A 15,501-nucleotide genomic window follows, 5' to 3' on the forward strand; every position below is an offset into this window, starting at 1 on the left:
TGTTTTGTGTGGTCCAGATGCTGAACCCTCTGACCTTGTTTTGTGTGGTCCAGATGCTGAACCCTCTGACCTTGTTTTGGGTGGTCCAGATGCTGAACCCTCTGACCTTGTTTTGTGTGGTCCAGATGCTGAACCCTCTGACCTTGTTTTGTGTGGTCCAGATGCTGAACCCTCTGACCTTGTTTTGTGTGGTCCAGATGCTGAACCCTCTGTGACCTTGTTTTGTGTGGTCCAGATGCTGAACCCTCTGACCTTGTTTTGGGTGGTCCAGATGCTGAACCCTCTGACCTTGTTTTGTGTGGTCCAGATGCTGAACCCTCTGACCTTGTTTTGTGTGGTCCAGATGCTGAACCCTCTGACCTTGTTTTGTGTGGTCCAGATGCTGAACCCTCTGACCTTGTTTTGTGTGGTCCAGATGCTGAACCCTCTGACCTTGTTTTGTGTGGCCCAGATGCTGAACCCTCTGACCTTGTTTTGTGTGGTCCAGATGCTGAACCCTCTGACCTTGTTTTGTGTGGTCCAGATGCTGAACCCTCTGACCTTGTTTTGTGTGGTCCAGATGCTGAACCCTCTGACCTTGTTTTGTGTGGCCCAGATGCTGAACCCTCTGCTCATTCTGGTCTTGTTTTGTGTGGCCCAGATGCTGAACCCTCTGACCTTGTTTTGTGTGGCCCAGATGCTGAACCCTCTGACCTTGTTTTGTGTGGTCCAGATGCTGAACCCTCTGACCTTGTTTTGTGTGGTCCAGATGCTGAACCCTCTGACCTTGTTTTGTGTGGTCCAGATGCTGAACCCTCTGACCTTGTTTTGTGTGGTCCAGATGCTGAACCCTCTGACCTTGTTTTGTGTGGTCCAGATGCTGAACCCTCTGACCTTGTTTTGTGTGGTCCAGATGCTGAACCCTCTGACCTTGTTTTGTGTGGTCCAGATGCTGAACCCTCTGACCTTGTTTTGTGTGGTCCAGATGCTGAACCCTCTGACCTTGTTTTGTGTGGTCCAGATGCTGAACCCTCTGACCTTGTTTTGTGTGGTCCAGATGCTGAACCCTCTGACCTTGTTTTGTGTGGTCCAGATGCTGAACCCTCTGACCTTGTTTTGTGTGGTCCAGATGCTGAACCCTCTGACCTTGTTTTGTGTGGTCCAGATGCTGAACCCTCTGACCTTGTTTTGTGTGGTCCAGATGCTGAACCCTCTGACCTTGTTTTGTGTGGTCCAGATGCTGAACCCTCTGACCTTGTTTTGTGTGGCCCAGATGCTGAACCCTCTGACCTTGTTTTGTGTGGTCCAGATGCTGAACCCTCTGACCTTGTTTTGTGTGGTCCAGATGCTGAACCCTCTGACCTTGTTTTGTGTGGTCCAGATGCTGAACCCTCTGACCTTGTTTTGTGTGGCCCAGATGCTGAACCCTCTGCTCATTCTGGTCTTGTTTTGTGTGGCCCAGATGCTGAACCCTCTGACCTTGTTTTGTGTGGCCCAGATGCTGAACCCTCTGACCTTGTTTTGTGTGGTCCAGATGCTGAACCCTCTGACCTTGTTTTGTGTGGTCCAGATGCTGAACCCTCTGACCTTGTTTTGTGTGGTCCAGATGCTGAACCCTCTGACCTTGTTTTGTGTGGTCCAGATGCTGAACCCTCTGACCTTGTTTTGTGTGGTCCAGATGCTGAACCCTCTGACCTTGTTTTGTGTGGTCCAGATGCTGAACCCTCTGACCTTGTTTTGTGTGGTCCAGATGCTGAACCCTCTGACCTTGTTTTGTGTGGTCCAGATGCTGAACCCTCTGACCTTGTTTTGTGTGGTCCAGATGCTGAACCCTCTGACCTTGTTTTGTGTGGTCCAGATGCTGAACCCTCTGACCTTGTTTTGTGTGGTCCAGATGCTGAACCCTCTGACCTTGTTTTGTGTGGTCCAGATGCTGAACCCTCTGACCTTGTTTTGTGTGGCCCAGATGCTGAACCCTCTGACCTTGTTTTGTGTGGCCCAGATGCTGAACCCTCTGACCTTGTTTTGTGTGGTCCAGATGCTGAACCCTCTGACCTTGTTTTGTGTGGTCCAGATGCTGAACCCTCTGACCTTGTTTTGTGTGGTCCAGATGCTGAACCCTCTGACCTTGTTTTGTGTGGTCCAGATGCTGAACCCTCTGACCTTGTTTTGTGTGGTCCAGATGCTGAACCCTCTGACCTTGTTTTGTGTGGTCCAGATGCTGAACCCTCTGCTCATTCTGGTCTTGTTTTGTGTGGTCCAGATGCGGAACCCTCTGCTCATTCTGGTCTTGTTTTGTGTGGTCCAGATGCTGAACCCTCTGACCTTGTTTTGTGTGGTCCAGATGCTGAACCCTCTGACCTTGTTTTGTGTGGTCCAGATGCTGAACCCTCTGACCTTGTTTTGTGTGGTCCAGATGCTGAACCCTCTGACCTTGTTTTGTGTGGTCCAGATGCTGAACCCTCTGACCTTGTTTTGTGTGGTCCAGATGCTGAACCCTCTGACCTTGTTTTGTGTGGTCCAGATGCTGAACCCTCTGACCTTGTTTTGTGTGGCCCAGATGCTGAACCCTCTGACCTTGTTTTGTGTGGTCCAGATGCTGAACCCTCTGACCTTGTTTTGTGTGGTCCAGATGCTGAACCCTCTGACCTTGTTTTGTGTGGTCCAGATGCTGAACCCTCTGACCTTGTTTTGTGTGGTCCAGATGCTGAACCCTCTGACCTTGTTTTGTGTGGCCCAGATGCTGAACCCTCTGCTCATTCTGGTCTTGTTTTGTGTGGCCCAGATGCTGAACCCTCTGACCTTGTTTTGTGTGGCCCAGATGCTGAACCCTCTGACCTTGTTTTGTGTGGCCCAGATGCTGAACCCTCTGACCTTGTTTTGTGTGGTCCAGATGCTGAACCCTCTGACCTTGTTTTGTGTGGTCCAGATGCTGAACCCTCTGACCTTGTTTTGTGTGGTCCAGATGCTGAACCCTCTGACCTTGTTTTGTGTGGTCCAGATGCTGAACCCTCTGACCTTGTTTTGTGTGGTCCAGATGCTGAACCCTCTGACCTTGTTTTGTGTGGCCCAGATGCTGAACCCTCTGACCTTGTTTTGTGTGGTCCAGATGCTGAACCCTCTGACCTTGTTTTGTGTGGTCCAGATGCTGAACCCTCTGACCTTGTTTTGTGTGGTCCAGATGCTGAACCCTCTGACCTTGTTTTGTGTGGCCCAGATGCTGAACCCTCTGACCTTGTTTTGTGTGGTCCAGATGCTGAACCCTCTGACCTTGTTTTGTGTGGTCCAGATGCTGAACCCTCTGCTCATTCTGGTCTTGTTTTGTGTGGTCCAGATGCGGAACCCTCTGCTCATTCTGGTCTTGTTTTGTGTGGTCCAGATGCTGAACCCTCTGACCTTGTTTTGTGTGGCCCAGATGCTGAACCCTCTGACCTTGTTTTGTGTGGTCCAGATGCTGAACCCTCTGACCTTGTTTTGTGTGGTCCAGATGCTGAACCCTCTGACCTTGTTTTGTGTGGCCCAGATGCTGAACCCTCTGACCTTGTTTTGTGTGGTCCAGATGCTGAACCCTCTGACCTTGTTTTGTGTGGTCCAGATGCTGAACCCTCTGACCTTGTTTTGTGTGGTCCAGATGCTGAACCCTCTGACCTTGTTTTGTGTGGCCCAGATGCTGAACCCTCTGACCTTGTTTTGTGTGGCCCAGATGCTGAACCCTCTGACCTTGTTTTGTGTGGTCCAGATGCTGAACCCTCTGACCTTGTTTTGTGTGGTCCAGATGCTGAACCCTCTGACCTTGTTTTGTGTGGTCCAGATGCTGAACCCTCTGACCTTGTTTTGTGTGGTCCAGATGCTGAACCCTCTGACCTTGTTTTGTGTGGTCCAGATGCTGAACCCTCTGACCTTGTTTTGTGTGGCCCAGATGCTGAACCCTCTGACCTTGTTTTGTGTGGTCCAGATGCTGAACCCTCTGACCTTGTTTTGTGTGGTCCAGATGCTGAACCCTCTGACCTTGTTTTGTGTGGTCCAGATGCTGAACCCTCTGACCTTGTTTTGTGTGGTCCAGATGCTGAACCCTCTGACCTTGTTTTGTGTGGTCCAGATGCTGAACCCTCTGACCTTGTTTTGTGTGGTCCAGATGCTGAACCCTCTGACCTTGTTTTGTGTGGTCCAGATGCTGAACCCTCTGACCTTGTTTTGTGTGGTCCAGATGCTGAACCCTCTGACCTTGTTTTGTGTGGCCCAGATGCTGAACCCTCTGACCTTGTTTTGTGTGGTCCAGATGCTGAACCCTCTGACCTTGTTTTGTGTGGTCCAGATGCTGAACCCTCTGACCTTGTTTTGTGTGGCCCAGATGCTGAACCCTCTGACCTTGTTTTGTGTGGTCCAGATGCTGAACCCTCTGACCTTGTTTTGTGTGGTCCAGATGCTGAACCCTCTGACCTTGTTTTGTGTGGTCCAGATGCTGAACCCTCTGACCTTGTTTTGTGTGGTCCAGATGCTGAACCCTCTGACCTTGTTTTGTGTGGTCCAGATGCTGAACCCTCTGACCTTGTTTTGTGTGGCCCAGATGCTGAACCCTCTGACCTTGTTTTGTGTGGTCCAGATGCTGAACCCTCTGACCTTGTTTTGTGTGGTCCAGATGCTGAACCCTCTGACCTTGTTTTGTGTGGCCCAGATGCTGAACCCTCTGACCTTGTTTTGTGTGGTCCAGATGCTGAACCCTCTGACCTTGTTTTGTGTGGTCCAGATGCTGAACCCTCTGCTCATTCTGGTCTTGTTTTGTGTGGTCCAGATGCGGAACCCTCTGCTCATTCTGGTCTTGTTTTGTGTGGTCCAGATGCTGAACCCTCTGACCTTGTTTTGTGTGGCCCAGATGCTGAACCCTCTGACCTTGTTTTGTGTGGTCCAGATGCTGAACCCTCTGACCTTGTTTTGTGTGGTCCAGATGCTGAACCCTCTGACCTTGTTTTGTGTGGTCCAGATGCTGAACCCTCTGACCTTGTTTTGTGTGGTCCAGATGCTGAACCCTCTGACCTTGTTTTGTGTGGTCCAGATGCTGAACCCTCTGACCTTGTTTTGTGTGGTCCAGATGCTGAACCCTCTGACCTTGTTTTGTGTGGCCCAGATGCTGAACCCTCTGACCTTGTTTTGTGTGGTCCAGATGCTGAACCCTCTGACCTTGTTTTGTGTGGTCCAGATGCTGAACCCTCTGACCTTGTTTTGTGTGGCCCAGATGCTGAACCCTCTGACCTTGTTTTGTGTGGTCCAGATGCTGAACCCTCTGACCTTGTTTTGTGTGGTCCAGATGCTGAACCCTCTGACCTTGTTTTGTGTGGCCCAGATGCTGAACCCTCTGACCTTGTTTTGTGTGGCCCAGATGCTGAACCCTCTGACCTTGTTTTGTGTGGCCCAGATGCTGAACCCTCTGACCTTGTTTTGTGTGGTCCAGATGCTGAACCCTCTGACCTTGTTTTGTGTGGTCCAGATGCTGAACCCTCTGACCTTGTTTTGTGTGGTCCAGATGCTGAACCCTCTGACCTTGTTTTGTGTGGTCCAGATGCTGAACCCTCTGACCTTGTTTTGTGTGGTCCAGATGCTGAACCCTCTGACCTTGTTTTGTGTGGTCCAGATGCTGAACCCTCTGACCTTGTTTTGTGTGGTCCAGATGCTGAACCCTCTGACCTTGTTTTGTGTGGTCCAGATGCTGAACCCTCTGACCTTGTTTTGTGTGGTCCAGATGCTGAACCCTCTGCTCATTCTGGTCTTGTTTTGTGTGGTCCAGATGCGGAACCCTCTGCTCATTCTGGTCTTGTTTTGTGTGGTCCAGATGCTGAACCCTCTGACCTTGTTTTGTGTGGTCCAGATGCTGAACCCTCTGACCTTGTTTTGTGTGGTCCAGATGCTGAACCCTCTGACCTTGTTTTGTGTGGTCCAGATGCTGAACCCTCTGACCTTGTTTTGTGTGGTCCAGATGCTGAACCCTCTGACCTTGTTTTGTGTGGTCCAGATGCTGAACCCTCTGACCTTGTTTTGTGTGGTCCAGATGCTGAACCCTCTGACCTTGTTTTGTGTGGCCCAGATGCTGAACCCTCTGACCTTGTTTTGTGTGGTCCAGATGCTGAACCCTCTGACCTTGTTTTGTGTGGTCCAGATGCTGAACCCTCTGACCTTGTTTTGTGTGGTCCAGATGCTGAACCCTCTGACCTTGTTTTGTGTGGTCCAGATGCTGAACCCTCTGACCTTGTTTTGTGTGGCCCAGATGCTGAACCCTCTGCTCATTCTGGTCTTGTTTTGTGTGGCCCAGATGCTGAACCCTCTGACCTTGTTTTGTGTGGCCCAGATGCTGAACCCTCTGACCTTGTTTTGTGTGGCCCAGATGCTGAACCCTCTGACCTTGTTTTGTGTGGTCCAGATGCTGAACCCTCTGACCTTGTTTTGTGTGGTCCAGATGCTGAACCCTCTGACCTTGTTTTGTGTGGTCCAGATGCTGAACCCTCTGACCTTGTTTTGTGTGGTCCAGATGCTGAACCCTCTGACCTTGTTTTGTGTGGTCCAGATGCTGAACCCTCTGACCTTGTTTTGTGTGGCCCAGATGCTGAACCCTCTGACCTTGTTTTGTGTGGTCCAGATGCTGAACCCTCTGACCTTGTTTTGTGTGGTCCAGATGCTGAACCCTCTGACCTTGTTTTGTGTGGTCCAGATGCTGAACCCTCTGACCTTGTTTTGTGTGGCCCAGATGCTGAACCCTCTGACCTTGTTTTGTGTGGTCCAGATGCTGAACCCTCTGACCTTGTTTTGTGTGGTCCAGATGCTGAACCCTCTGCTCATTCTGGTCTTGTTTTGTGTGGTCCAGATGCGGAACCCTCTGCTCATTCTGGTCTTGTTTTGTGTGGTCCAGATGCTGAACCCTCTGACCTTGTTTTGTGTGGCCCAGATGCTGAACCCTCTGACCTTGTTTTGTGTGGCCCAGATGCTGAACCCTCTGACCTTGTTTTGTGTGGTCCAGATGCTGAACCCTCTGACCTTGTTTTGTGTGGCCCAGATGCTGAACCCTCTGACCTTGTTTTGTGTGGTCCAGATGCTGAACCCTCTGACCTTGTTTTGTGTGGTCCAGATGCTGAACCCTCTGACCTTGTTTTGTGTGGTCCAGATGCTGAACCCTCTGACCTTGTTTTGTGTGGTCCAGATGCTGAACCCTCTGACCTTGTTTTGTGTGGTCCAGATGCTGAACCCTCTGACCTTGTTTTGTGTGGTCCAGATGCTGAACCCTCTGACCTTGTTTTGTGTGGTCCAGATGCTGAACCCTCTGACCTTGTTTTGTGTGGTCCAGATGCTGAACCCTCTGACCTTGTTTTGTGTGGTCCAGATGCTGAACCCTCTGCTCATTCTGGTCTTGTTTTGTGTGGTCCAGATGCGGAACCCTCTGCTCATTCTGGTCTTGTTTTGTGTGGTCCAGATGCTGAACCCTCTGACCTTGTTTTGTGTGGTCCAGATGCTGAACCCTCTGACCTTGTTTTGTGTGGTCCAGATGCTGAACCCTCTGACCTTGTTTTGTGTGGTCCAGATGCTGAACCCTCTGACCTTGTTTTGTGTGGTCCAGATGCTGAACCCTCTGACCTTGTTTTGTGTGGTCCAGATGCTGAACCCTCTGACCTTGTTTTGTGTGGTCCAGATGCTGAACCCTCTGACCTTGTTTTGTGTGGCCCAGATGCTGAACCCTCTGACCTTGTTTTGTGTGGTCCAGATGCTGAACCCTCTGACCTTGTTTTGTGTGGTCCAGATGCTGAACCCTCTGACCTTGTTTTGTGTGGTCCAGATGCTGAACCCTCTGACCTTGTTTTGTGTGGTCCAGATGCTGAACCCTCTGACCTTGTTTTGTGTGGCCCAGATGCTGAACCCTCTGCTCATTCTGGTCTTGTTTTGTGTGGCCCAGATGCTGAACCCTCTGACCTTGTTTTGTGTGGCCCAGATGCTGAACCCTCTGACCTTGTTTTGTGTGGCCCAGATGCTGAACCCTCTGACCTTGTTTTGTGTGGTCCAGATGCTGAACCCTCTGACCTTGTTTTGTGTGGTCCAGATGCTGAACCCTCTGACCTTGTTTTGTGTGGTCCAGATGCTGAACCCTCTGACCTTGTTTTGTGTGGTCCAGATGCTGAACCCTCTGACCTTGTTTTGTGTGGTCCAGATGCTGAACCCTCTGACCTTGTTTTGTGTGGCCCAGATGCTGAACCCTCTGACCTTGTTTTGTGTGGTCCAGATGCTGAACCCTCTGACCTTGTTTTGTGTGGTCCAGATGCTGAACCCTCTGACCTTGTTTTGTGTGGTCCAGATGCTGAACCCTCTGACCTTGTTTTGTGTGGCCCAGATGCTGAACCCTCTGACCTTGTTTTGTGTGGTCCAGATGCTGAACCCTCTGACCTTGTTTTGTGTGGTCCAGATGCTGAACCCTCTGCTCATTCTGGTCTTGTTTTGTGTGGTCCAGATGCGGAACCCTCTGCTCATTCTGGTCTTGTTTTGTGTGGTCCAGATGCTGAACCCTCTGACCTTGTTTTGTGTGGCCCAGATGCTGAACCCTCTGACCTTGTTTTGTGTGGTCCAGATGCTGAACCCTCTGACCTTGTTTTGTGTGGTCCAGATGCTGAACCCTCTGACCTTGTTTTGTGTGGCCCAGATGCTGAACCCTCTGACCTTGTTTTGTGTGGTCCAGATGCTGAACCCTCTGACCTTGTTTTGTGTGGTCCAGATGCTGAACCCTCTGACCTTGTTTTGTGTGGTCCAGATGCTGAACCCTCTGACCTTGTTTTGTGTGGCCCAGATGCTGAACCCTCTGACCTTGTTTTGTGTGGCCCAGATGCTGAACCCTCTGACCTTGTTTTGTGTGGTCCAGATGCTGAACCCTCTGACCTTGTTTTGTGTGGTCCAGATGCTGAACCCTCTGACCTTGTTTTGTGTGGTCCAGATGCTGAACCCTCTGACCTTGTTTTGTGTGGTCCAGATGCTGAACCCTCTGACCTTGTTTTGTGTGGTCCAGATGCTGAACCCTCTGACCTTGTTTTGTGTGGCCCAGATGCTGAACCCTCTGACCTTGTTTTGTGTGGTCCAGATGCTGAACCCTCTGACCTTGTTTTGTGTGGTCCAGATGCTGAACCCTCTGACCTTGTTTTGTGTGGTCCAGATGCTGAACCCTCTGACCTTGTTTTGTGTGGTCCAGATGCTGAACCCTCTGACCTTGTTTTGTGTGGTCCAGATGCTGAACCCTCTGACCTTGTTTTGTGTGGTCCAGATGCTGAACCCTCTGACCTTGTTTTGTGTGGTCCAGATGCTGAACCCTCTGCTCATTCTGGTCTTGGTGCCCATCTTTGACCTGCTGGTCTACCCGCTGGTTGGCTGCAGGATCAACATCACGTCAGTGCTGAACTTATTTACTTACTTACTCTAGTCTAGTCTAGTCTTTACTTACTCTTGTCTTGTCTAGTCTAGTCTTTACTTACTCTTGTGTTGTCTAGTCTAGTCTTTACTAACTCTTGTCTTGTCTAGTCTATACTTACTCTTGTCTTTTCTAGTCTAGTCTTTACTAACTCTTGTCTTGTCTAGTCTAGTCTTTACTTACTCTTGTGTTGTCTAGTCTAGTCTTTACTAACTCTTGTCTAGTCTAGTCTTTACTTACTCTTGTCTTGTCTAGTCTAGTCTTTACTAACTCTTGTCTAGTCTAGTCTTTACTTACTCTTGTGTTGTCTAGTCTAGTCTTTACTTACTCTTGTCTTGTCTAGTCTAGTCTTTACTTACTCTTGTGTTGTCTAGTCTAGTCTTTACTAACTCTTGTCTAGTCTAGTCTAGTCTTTACTTACTCTTGTGTTGTCTAGTCTAGTCTTTACTAACTCTTGTCTAGTCTAGTCTAGTCTTTACTTACTCTTGTCTTGTCTAGTCTAGTCTTTACTAACTCTTGTCTAGTCTAGTCTTTACTTACTCTTGTGTTGTCTAGTCTAGTCTTTACTAACTCTTGTCTAGTCTAGTCTTTACTTACTCTTGTCTAGTCTAGTCTTTACTTACTCTTGTGTTGTCTAGTCTAGTCTTTACTTACTCTTGTGTTGTCTAGTCTAGTCTTTACTAACTCTTGTCTAGTCTAGTCTTTACTGACTTTTGTGTTGTCTAGTCTAGTCTTTACTAACTCTTGTCTAATCTAGTCTTTACTTACTCTTGTGTTGTCTAGTCTAGTCTTTACTAACTCTTGTGTTGTCTAGTCTAGTGTTTACTTACTCTTGTCTAGTCTAGTCTAGGACCTTCTTCCATCTTCCATCACTCACTTTACACAACCTTCAAAGAAAATAGCAGAGTATATTTAATTTTTAATATTTGTTAGTTTTATTTGACTTGTATATGAAAAAGTTTACATTTTAAACACAATGTTAAAATACAAGTTTATTGCATTTAAAAGTCTATACTTGCATTATTATTATTATTATTATTATTATTACTATTCTCGTTATTATTATAACTATTCTCAATATTATTATTGTCATTATTATTATCGTCATTGTTATTATTTCATTATTATTATTCCCATTATTGATGGATATTATTATTAATAGTATTATTGTCATGATTGTTATTAATACTATCATTATTATTGTTGTTATTAATAATAATATTGATATCATTGTCATTACTATTAATATTATTGTCAATATTATTATTAGTAGTATTATTATGATTGTCATTATTATTATTATTATTATTGTCATTATTAGTATTAGTATTATTGTAACTATTATTATTGTCAATATTATTATTAGTAATATTATTATGATTGTCATTATTACAATTATTATTGTCATTATTATTGACATTCTTATTATTTTCATTATTGATGGATATTGTTATGAATAATATTAATATCTTTATTATTATTGTCATTATTACTATTATTATTGACATTATTATTATTGTTGTTGTTGTTGTCATTATTTTTATTATTATTATTAATAATATTGATATTATTGTCATTATTATTATTAATGTTATTGTCATTATTATAAATATTATGATTACATCAGTGGTTATTTTGCTCCCTAAATAATTTGTTTGTGGGCAATAATTTGCAGGTCAATAAATGCTCCTTCAAAAAGTGGGATGGCCCCGGCCTAGCATCGTCATAGCAACAGTTTGTCGCCCATGGCAACCACAAATGTTCCTTGTTTTTCAGCCCGCTGAGAAAAATGGCCACCGGGATGGTTTTTGCGGCACTAGCTTTTGGTGCTGCTGCCCTGGTGGAGGTCAACGTTATGGTAGGCATTATGTCATCATGTGACCTCCAAGTTATGATGTCATAGTCCTCTTAGTGTCCATCATGTGACCTCCAAGTTATGATGTCATAGTCCTCTTAGTGTCCATCATGTGACCTCCAAGTTATGATGTCATAGTCCTCTTAGTGTCCATCATGTGACCTCCAAGTTATGATGTCATAGTCCTCTTAGTGTCCATCATGTGACCTCCAAGTTATGATGTCATAGTCCTCTTAGTGTCCATCATGTGACCTCCAAGTTATGATGTCATAGTCCTCTTAGTGTCCATCATGTGACCTCCAAGTTATGATGTCATAGTCCTCTTAGTGTCCATCATGTGACCTCCAAGTTATGATGTCATAGTCCTCTTAGTGTCCATCATGTGACCTCCAAGTTATGATGTCATAGTCCTCTTAGTGTCCATCATGTGACCTCCAAGTTATGATGTCATAGTCCTCTTAGTGTCCATCATGTGACCTCCAAGTTATGTCATAGTCCTCTTAGTGTCCATCATGTGACCTCCAAGTTATGATGTCATAGTCCTCTTAGTGTCCATCATGTGACCTCCAAGTTATGATGTCATAGTCCTCTTAGTGTCCATCATGTGACCTCCAAGTTATGATGTCATAGTCCTCTTAGTGTCCATCATGTGACCTCCAAGTTATGATGTCATAGTCCTCTTAGTGTCCATCATGTGACCTCCAAGTTATGATGTCATGGTCCTCTTAGTGTCCATCATGTGACCTCCAAGTTATGATGTCATAGTCCTCTTAGTGTCCATCATGTGACCTCCAAGTTATGATGTCATAGTCCTCTTAGTGTCCATCATGTGACCTCCAAGTTATGATGTCATAGTCCTCTTAGTGTCCATCATGTGACCTCCAAGTTATGATGTCATAGTCCTCTTAGTGTCTGGGTCTGTGTTGCAGAAAACGGCGGTGCGTCCGGCATCAGCGGGCACGTGTCTGCTGCAGGTCTTCAACTTGGCACCAGGGGGCGTGTCTCTCCACTTCCCTGCAGGAGACCCCTTCCCCGAGCCCCTCCCCTACCTGCAGGTAGGCCAGCACTTGAAGCGTCCCGTGTGCAGAGCGCCATTAAGTAGTACCTGTGTGTGGTGTCAGGACTCTGCGCACTACCTGACTCTGCCACTAGGGGCGCCCAGCAGCACGCTCCGCATCCACGTCCGCCGCGACGGCTCGTCCTCGGAGTGCGACGTGACGTTTGCCCAGCAGGAGGCGTACAGTCTCATCCTGCGGCCCTCCGCCAACGGGACAGCGTGCTCGCTGGTGAGTGACCCCGCCCCTGCACCTGAGGCCTCCCTCCGCCAACACCCGTGTGCTTCTGCAGGTGCACGACCACATCCAGAAGGACGACGAAGGTGCGCCTCTTCTCAGGTACGTTCCATCAAACTTTCCATTTTGGTAGACTTTTCAGGTGAATGCTGAAATGCTAACAGTTAGCAAGCTAAACAGATAGCATCAAGTAAGCTAGCAGTAACATCCGCATGCTAACAGTTAGCATTAGTGAAATAGCAAAATATGTGACACTGAGGTCTAAAGTTTGTCTAAGTCTAAGTCTAAACCTCGTAGCTTTGGCAAAAATGCTGGCATTCTAATGTTAGCATGCTAAAATACCAAAATGTTACTCTGAGGTGTGGATGTGAAAATAGTCTTTAAAATGCTAGCATGCTAATGTTAGCATGCATCAATGACCAAAATACGACGGAAGTGTCATGCAAACTCAGCATTGACCTGTTTAGTTAGCTTGTAACCTGTTTAGTTAGCTTGTAACCTGTGTCAAGTATAGACCTGTTTAGTTAGCTTGTAACCTGTTTAGTTAGCTTTTAACCTGTGTCAAGTATAGACCTGTTTAGTTAGCTTGTAACCTGTTTAGTTAGCTTGTAACCTGTGTCAAGTATAGACCTGTTTAGTTAGCTTGTAACCTGTTTAGTTAGCTTGTAACCTGTGTCAAGTATAGACCTGTTTAGTTAGCTTGTAACCTGTTTAGTTAGCTTGTAACCTGTGTCAAGTATAGACCTGTTTAGTTAGCTTGTAACCTGTTTAGTTAGCTTGTAACCTGTTTAGTTAGCTTGTAACCTGTTTAGTTAGCTTGTAACCTGTGTCAAGTATAGACCTGTTTAGTTAGCTTGTAACCTGTTTAGTTAGCTTGTAACCTGTTTAGTTAGCTTGTAACCTGTGTCAAGTATAGACATGTTTAGTTAGCTTGCTAACTGTCAAGTACCAACATATGTCAACATGTTGTGTTGTTGTGAGCTGACATGTTGTGTTGTGAGCTGACATGTTGTGTTGTTGTGAGCTGACATGTTGTGTTGTTGTGAGCTGACATGTTGTGTTGTTGTGAGCTGACATGTTGTGTTGTTGTGAGCTGACATGTTGTGTTGTTGTGAGCTGACATGTTGTGTTGTTGTGAGCTGACATGTTGTGTTGTTGTGAGCTGACATGTTGTGTTGTTGTGAGCTGACATGTTGTGTTGTTGTGAGCTGACACGTTGTGTTGTTGTGAGCTGACACGTTGTGTTGTTGTGAGCTGACACGTTGTGTTGTTGTGAGCTGACACGTTGTGTTGTTGTGAGCTGACATGTTGTGTTGTGAGCTGACATGTTGTGTTGTTGTGAGCTGACATGTTGTGTTGTTGTGAGCTGACATGTTGTGTTGTTGTGAGCTGACATGTTGTGTTGTTGTGAGCTGACACGTTGTGTTGTTGTGAGCTGACATGTTGTGTTGTTGTGAGCTGACACGTTGTGTTGTTGTGAGCTGACATGTTGTGTTGTTGTGAGCTGACATGTTGTGTTGTTGTGAGCTGACATGTTGTGTTGTTGTGAGCTGACATGTTGTGTTGTTGTGAGCTGACATGTTGTGTTGTTGTGAGCTGACATGTTGTGTTGTTGTGAGCTGACATGTTGTGTTGTTGTGAGCTGACACGTTGTGTTGTTGTGAGCTGACACTTTGTGTTGTTGTGAGCTGACACGTTGTGTTGTTGTGAGCTGACATGTTGTGTTGTTGTGAGCTGACATGTTGTGTTGTTGTGAGCTGACATGTTGTGTTGTTGTGAGCTGACATGTTGTGTTGTTGTGAGCTGACATGTTGTGTTGTGAGCTGACATGTTGTGTTGTTGTGAGCTGACATGTTGTGTTGTTGTGAGCTGACATGTTGTGTTGTTGTGAGCTGACATGTTGTGTTGTTGTGAGCTGACATGTTGTGTTGTTGTGAGCTGACATGTTGTGTTGTTGTGAGCTGACACGTTGTGTTGTTGTGAGCTGACACGTTGTGTTGTTGTGAGCTGACACGTTGTGTTGTTGTGAGCTGACACGTTGTGTTGTTGTGAGCTGACATGTTGTGTTGTGAGCTGACATGTTGTGTTGTTGTGAGCTGACATGTTGTGTTGTTGTGAGCTGACATGTTGTGTTGTTGTGAGCTGACATGTTGTGTTGTTGTGAGCTGACACGTTGTGTTGTTGTGAGCTGACATGTTGTGTTGTTGTGAGCTGACACGTTGTGTTGTTGTGAGCTGACATGTTGTGTTGTTGTGAGCTGACATGTTGTGTTGTTGTGAGCTGACATGTTGTGTTGTTGTGAGCTGACATGTTGTGTTGTTGTGAGCTGACATGTTGTGTTGTTGTGAGCTGACATGTTGTGTTGTTGTGAGCTGACACGTTGTGTTGTTGTGAGCTGACACTTTGTGTTGTTGTGAGCTGACACGTTGTGTTGTTGTGAGCTGACATGTTGTGTTGTTGTGAGCTGACATGTTGTGTTGTTGTGAGCTGACATGTTGTGTTGTTGTGAGCTGACACCTTGTGTTGTTGTGAGCTGACATGTTGTGTTGTTGTGAGCTGACACGTTGTGTTGTTGTGAGCTGACATGTTGTGTTGTTGTGAGCTGACATGTTGTGTTGTTGTGAGCTGACATGTTGTGTTGTTGTGAGCTGACACGTTGTGTTGTTGTGAGCTGACATGTTGTGTTGTTGTGAGCTGACACCTTGTGTTGTTGTGAGCTGACATGTTGTGTTGTTGTGAGCTGACATGTTGTGTTGTTGTGAGCTGACATGTTGTGTTGTTGTGAGCTGACATGTTGTGTTGTTGTGAGCTGACATGTTGTGTTGTTGTGAGCTGACATGTTGTGTTGTTGTGAGCTGACATGTTGTGTTGTTGTGAGCTGACACGTTGTGTTGTTGTGAGCTGACACTTTGTGTTGTTGTGAGCTGACACGTTGTGTTGTTGTGAGC

General features: G+C 46.4%; 1 protein-coding gene across 2 annotated transcripts in view; it reads left to right on the forward strand.

Moving 5' to 3' along the window:
- Positions 1-15,501, forward strand: part of LOC133663135 (solute carrier family 15 member 2-like) — a 57,286-nt gene that overhangs the window by 23,128 nt on the left and 18,657 nt on the right. For both annotated transcript variants that reach the window (XM_062067380.1, XM_062067381.1), the window contains 5 exons: positions 9,299-9,384; positions 11,183-11,264; positions 12,191-12,316; positions 12,383-12,547; positions 12,609-12,655. In XM_062067380.1, the coding sequence (XP_061923364.1) occupies positions 9,299-9,384; positions 11,183-11,264; positions 12,191-12,316; positions 12,383-12,547; positions 12,609-12,655 (506 nt within the window). The remainder of the gene's footprint in view (positions 1-9,298; positions 9,385-11,182; positions 11,265-12,190; positions 12,317-12,382; positions 12,548-12,608; positions 12,656-15,501) is intronic.

This window comes from Entelurus aequoreus, linkage group LG13 (genome assembly GCF_033978785.1).
Source record: "Entelurus aequoreus isolate RoL-2023_Sb linkage group LG13, RoL_Eaeq_v1.1, whole genome shotgun sequence".
Taxonomy (NCBI): domain Eukaryota; kingdom Metazoa; phylum Chordata; class Actinopteri; order Syngnathiformes; family Syngnathidae; genus Entelurus; species Entelurus aequoreus.